Source organism: Typha latifolia, chromosome 3, assembly GCF_019914945.1.
Source record: "Typha latifolia isolate L0001 chromosome 3, TyphaL0001v2, whole genome shotgun sequence".
Classification (NCBI taxonomy): Eukaryota; Viridiplantae; Streptophyta; class Magnoliopsida; order Poales; family Typhaceae; genus Typha; species Typha latifolia.
Window position 1 is genome coordinate 5,068,135 of NC_133088.1, and position 6,568 is coordinate 5,074,702.

General features: G+C 37.9%; 2 protein-coding genes across 2 annotated transcripts; both read left to right on the top strand.

The window, feature by feature from the left end:
* Positions 1–648: 648 nt before the first annotated feature.
* On the top strand, positions 649–1,092 carry LOC140783542 (copper transporter 3-like). Its single transcript, XM_073130447.1, has one exon. It carries the CDS (start codon positions 649–651, stop codon positions 1,090–1,092), a length of 444 nt encoding a protein of 147 aa, XP_072986548.1.
* A 3,110-nt stretch (positions 1,093–4,202) lies between these two features.
* LOC140783543 (copper transporter 1-like) lies at positions 4,203–4,604 on the top strand. Its single transcript, XM_073130448.1, has one exon. The coding sequence runs from the start codon at positions 4,203–4,205 to the stop codon at positions 4,602–4,604; it is 402 nt and encodes a 133-aa protein (XP_072986549.1).
* The last annotated feature ends 1,964 nt before the right edge of the window (positions 4,605–6,568 follow it).

Here is a 6,568-nt window from a genome sequence, read left to right on the forward strand (position 1 = left end):
TTCATATCATATCTGAACGTTCAATTAATAAAAATAAAGAATAGAAGCATAATTAAAGCACAATTAATATGTTCAAAATTAATGCCCTAATAACTCACTATTATCTGTTTCAGTCCAAACTGTTAGGTGACAGAACAACAACAATATATCGTAAACTTAACAGGTTGTATCATAGTATATTGGAGGAAAGCACATATACAGCATGGATTCGAATTCTCCCACTACCTCACCTTATCCTAAGATCAAGACTAATTTCCATTTGATATATACTTCTGGCCATTAATTGTTGGACAATCGGAGCAAGAAAATTGACAGCATACAACAAACCACGCGCCAACTAGCATACAAAATAAAAGTCTATTCCTAATTCATATAAAACAAATGAAATAAAAGTCTATTGATGCCGTTCTTTCCGGCTGTGTACTACCACTTATACCCGCTTCTGCTCGTACAGCAAAAAAAAAAAAGTACACTGCAATAAACTCGAATAGCTACAAAACATACATCACCCTCCCTATCTCACTTTCTCATACTCGCATTTTAATAATCGAATCCCAAAGAAGTGCAACTCTCCTCTCTCTCTCTCTCTCTCTCTCTCTCTCTCTCTCTCTCTCTCTCTCTCTCGTAGATAGCAAAAATCCCACATCGATGGATCATTCAGGGATGAACATGGGTAACACGACCAACATGGCTACTCCCAAGAAGCGATACACCGCCATGACCTTCTACTGGGGCAAGAACTCGGAGATCCTCTTCACGGGATGGCCCGGCACGCGTGGCGGCATGTACGCGCTCGCCCTCATCGTCGTCTTCGTCCTCGCCGTCCTCATCGAGATGCTCAGTAACTGCCGCCTGACCAAGCCGGGGGCGAACCGCGTCGCTGCCGGGCTGACGCAGACGGCCGTCCACGCGATCCGCGTCGGCCTCGCCTATGTCATGATGCTCGCGGTCATGTCCTTCAACGGCGGCGTGCTTATCGTCGCCGTTTTCGGGCACGCAGTCGGGTTCTTGATCTTTAGGAGCTTGGCGTCTGGGAAGAACAAGTGTGAGGGTCCGAACAAGGGTGACCTTCCTGAGATGCCGTGCTGTTGATTTCTTCTGATTGAATCCATGGTTTTCGGAGGCTTGCTGCTGTTGTGTTGTGTGAAAATAAAGAACGTTTGGTTTGAAAATTGAGTTCGAAGGATGTGATTGTATATGACTTTTATGCTGTATGATGGTTTGTGCAAGTTTGTTCTACTCTTTACTGAAATTTTAATTTTGTGAAATTGTGTTGGTATTGAAATAAAATGATGTGTAACATACGTCTTTGATTGCCAAAATGTAAACTTCAGTTCTTGTTATTATAATTGAGTAATGGGAATTCATTTTTACAAAATATGTGTATGGTTTGACGTTATCGTGTTGATCGTAATTCAGGCTGCGAAAATTGTGGTGCGCCGGGAAGAAGCCGACCGAGATCGTGCCGGCTGGGGAGATGGACGAAAGTTCTTCCTCTTAGGGCCTGCTGATTTCTTCTCAAGTGAGGTTGGATTTGTTTGTTTCTACGATTTTGAATTATAAACTTAACGTCGACTGTTCATTTGGAGATAGATAAGCAACTCAAGTTTTTAATAAAGACAATCCTAACTATTTTTCTTTTCATTTTAGATTGTTTTCAAGTACCCATCTTACACCTTTATAGCTTATGATAATTTGTACGTCTTATACACATCGACGCAGAATCAGTGTACCTAACTGGGATTCACATTGACATCGAATTTGGTGAAAGGAAATTTATGACAGTGAATCCTCCCAGTCGAATATTATCGTCTAAATGGGTTTCGAGTTTTGTACTACGTTTCTTTTTTTCTTTTTCTTTTTTAGAGTTGTATACGATGTTTCTTGCTTAATGGATTTTTCTATTATCTGATAGTTTATCTACATCGTAGAGTTTTCAATGTAAATCTCTGTGCCTAAGTTTTCAGTGATTATTTGGTTTGGCCTCCTAACGTGGAATCTAAGCCTAACTAGGATTACTCCATCTATGCATTTAATCTCTAGATAGATTAGGAGACACCGAAAACTCTTCTCATTCAATTAAAAGATTATGAATAAATTTTCTTATAAAATTACTAGACCTAATTTTACTATGAGAAAGAGCTGCATTTGCATACAGAAAGATAGAGTGATAAATTTTCAGTAGGCAAATAGAACTCCATGCTAGGCACACTAAGTGCCTACAGGAATGTGTGGAAGGCACACAGAGGATGACCGTTGTGTACAAACAGCCACAGCGTAGACGCTGAGAGGGAGAGAGAGCAGAGTTTAACAAAGTGAGCAGTGTTTGATAACTAGTTGATCTAAAAATTTAAGTTGCTTGGTAATAAAGAAATAATGTATATCATATCTTTAATGCATCTCTTAAGTATGCACCGTACCAATAATGCATATCATATATTTGCCTTTTAAGTATAACTTCTATATAGCACATATGGATAGTAAAAAATAAAAATTAAATGGAGCTAAACGATATTTGAACTCTAGTCTTCTAAGAAGACTAGCACTAGTACTGTTTTAAAGAACTAGATGACTCAAAATTTTAAGTTGTTAGATAAACTAACAATACATATAAAATCTTTAACAAGTGAGAGATAGGAGTGGTGCAGGATTAGAGTGAGAGCATTGTAGATTAGTTGTCCGGCTACTCTATAAAAAGGCACGGGGAGTCTGTCATTTAGAATTAGTGTACTAGGTTGTGCGAGTGAGATCTTCGGATAATGATTAATCTTATCCACATGCTTTAAGTCTTTGTACTTTGTACTTTCATGGTGAATATGCTGATGCCCATTAATCGGTTTTTTTACCTCTTGAAGAGTCTCCCATGCATGCCTTGTTTACTGCGTTTTTTTGTTGTTGTTGTTTGTTAAGATTGGATCAACACGGAATGCGTGCACACTAATTCTGATAATAATAACTTTAATCACAAGAAAGAATAAGTACAATTTGCAGACCTTACTAGAATTGCAGTTTGTTTCATTATATACTCAGTTTTGCTTAAGAAGCTTTATATGTATAGCCAACATTAACAAGAATCAATCTTCTTCAGCACAAGTGGTGCTTGTTTGCTTTCTATTAGTTTTTATCAAAACAGACATTTTCAGATTATGGAGGGATATAATGCTCTTGAATGGAAGGAAACTAGTGTTCTTGGTTGCTTTACTGGTCTTTTTTTTTAGAACTTGAAATCATCTTTATTATTAATTTTTGTTTTAGCACAAGTACTATATGTGGTATAAGATAGAGTCAGTAATGAGTTAGGGCAAGGAAATATACTTGATCTAGTAATAGATTTAAACAATGGAATGTTACCAAATAAAGATTCTGGTCCACTTGGACATTTTAATATATTTCCTAGATTTACGTTCCATCATCTGCCAGAATGATGGACTTATAATTTCTTTTTACGAGAGAGTGAAGGATCTATGATAATGTAATGATTTGGATTAACTATTATACCTTCTGGATTAGCTACATCGATCCAAGAAGCTTTATCAGGAGACAGATTTAACTTTCAATTGTTAATATAAAATCGATGACTTGTATTTAATTAATATTTCTAGCCTTAGAGCTTATGGCTATTGAAATTCAATGCTCCCATCAGCAGTATTTGGATAACTTTTATTAAGTTTGTCTTGCGATAAATAGAATTTCTTTTGCAGAAAACGTGGTTGTCAGCTATAGTCCATAAGAATAGCAGTTGAAACTTAAAAAATAAAAATGATACAACTGTTCAGAACTTTCTAGAATTAAACGTACACCCATGAAGCCATAACCCATTACAAGTAGCTAGGCTGCGTACACTCCTAAGCAATCATACAGCAATAACACATAAAATATATACAAAAAATGTTTGCATTAATTGCAACTTGCCAAAATCCATTGAATTGTGAGAGGCTTTGTACTTTTAGTGCAGTACATGATTTTGACGGGCCCAAACCAAATAAATTAAGGTTGGTCAACTTCTATTATCCAATCTCAAACAGCCCACAGAAAAAAATATTTCAATAAAAATCTTCTAACTTCCTGAGCTGACACAGATGTGTAGTACAAAACAAAAGTACGAACTGCACTAATCTTCTGAACTTCTTATATAACAAAACATCACAAGCAAGATCATATAGATGAACCCGTAAACGTAGCAGGTTAGTGAAGATTACACCATGGATATGAACTCCACAAAGAAGCATTACTACCATATGACCTTGTTCTGGGGGAAGAACTCGGAGATCCTCTTCGATGGATGGCCAGGCACAAGGGGTGGTATGTACGCCCTAGCGTTGGTCACCGTATTCGCGTTCGCCTTCCTCGTCGAATGGCTCAATAATAGCCGACTGATCGGGCCTCGCTGGAATAGAGGCATCGCCGAGCTCACCCGGACTTTGATGCACACCATAAGAGTTGGCCTCTACTTCTTGATCATGCTTGCTCTCATGTCCTTCAACGTCGGCGTAGTGCTGGTGGCAATCGCTGGTCACGTCGTTGCCTTCTTTCTCTTCGGCAGCTCGGTCTTTAAGCATGAGGCCGAAGGGAAAACGTACGCTACTACTCCGATGGCTTCCTGATTGATTACTTCTTCTGGATGTATTAATTCTACTGCGTGTGTTTGATTTCATTTTGTGGAATAATTAAAGGTTTGCTTTTCCAAGTGTGGTTCATTTGAAAATTATCTGTATGTGTTTGTTGTTAAATTTCACAATTGTGGTTGATTTCTCGTGTGAAATATGGAATCAGATTGGTGAATACTGCATATTTTGACTACTATATATGGTTCGATCAATGATTCTGCGTCTCTAGGATTCACGAATTGAACATGTAATTATCTCGATCGAAGGTTACTAAAAGTTTAATTTGGTTATATACTTTAAATAACACTAAGATACTGGATATCAGAAAATATTATCTTCTGTTATCCCAAACTTTTACCATGTAATCAGAGGACCTATCACTGCTATCAGCTATTGTGATGGATAAACTCAAAATTACAATATGAAAAAGAAATCTAACAGAAAATAACAGTCTTTTACACTATTGCTGATTTTAATCTTCAATTAGCTCCTCTCAAAGCTAGGCGACCACAAAGATGATTATTTCTGCCATCACTAGGAAAACTGAAATCACCAAATAGAACCAGAACATGATCTCATAATATATATCTAACTACTGCCTTGTGTTGTTCCTTGATGCGTCCCGAGTATACCGCTTATCAGTAGTGGGTTCGTGCATTCCTGGCTGTATATTGCTTTGATGATTGGCAAACAACTTTTAACTCTCCACTGATCAGCTAATCTTCCTCTCGCCATTCCTATACTTTGGGCACTTATCCTCCATTCCTCAAAACTCATCCTAAGTACAAATATTATGCTTCCGCAAATAGCCCCAATAATATCCACTCCTATCCGTGGCGTTGGTAGATGACCAGTGACTAGAGAATGTCACATAAGCTGGCAAGTAATGAGAAAACACCAAACCGCATGCCAAAGCAATTCGGGTTAGGGGTGTCCTCCCTATCCGGACTGATGCAAATGTTGTGAACGCTATGCTCAAACTACCCAATGCGATACATACAAAGTATTCGGCAAGGATGAAATTCTCTCAGGCGGTGGCGATGTGGACGAGCAAAACGGTGGCGAATATGGAAGAAACTACTGAAATGGTGAGGATGATCATGAACATCTGGGACTGGAGGAATCACTGCCCGTCGGCGTTGTACTTGGCGAGCACGTTGAACACCGCGGAGAAGGCGATGGTCCAGAGTAGTACTGCGATGATGGCAAGGTTCTTGGAGGTCTTTACAGGCCATATCTCGGCGCCTGGATCCTGGGTGGTGGTCTTTGGTAGATGGCCATGGCCAGTTGGAGTAGCAGGAGATGCACCCATTTCCGTCTCGCCGTCCCAAAGTTTTAGAGAATTGGGATCCAACTTGTGTCAATGCTAATAGGATTGTTGCCTGCAGGAGATATAATTAAAACCATTGCAAATTATGTAGGTATTTATATAGCTAAATGTTTCAAAAATAGAGATTAGAAGAACAGAAACTAAGCATAGTTTACACATTACATTTTGCTTTTATTATCACATCCTAGCATATAGGTGCTTATCATTCGTATTTTTGCTTTTTCTTTTATTGCCTCAAAAATACTTACATTTAACGTCACACTAGCTAACAAAATAGAGAATATTCTGTTAATTATGAAAATAAAAAGCAGAAGTACCTAAAATTATCTTTGACAAAGTTATTGATACAGAGGACAAGATACTGTAGTAGAGTAAGTGAAATCGGGTTAACTTACGCTGGTATATTATAGTAATTACACATGTATAATTAATTTTGATTCATCTATATAGTACCTATCAGTTAAGAATGCTAATCTAGTAATGTTAGAATATTTTTGAGGCAATAAAAGCAAAACATAAGTATCCTATGATGAATACCCATAGGATGGGGGGTATGTTAATAATAACAAGAGAAAAAGGTTAATTTGATTTTACAATCTTCATAAGAATGAACTAACCATGGGGTGGAAGC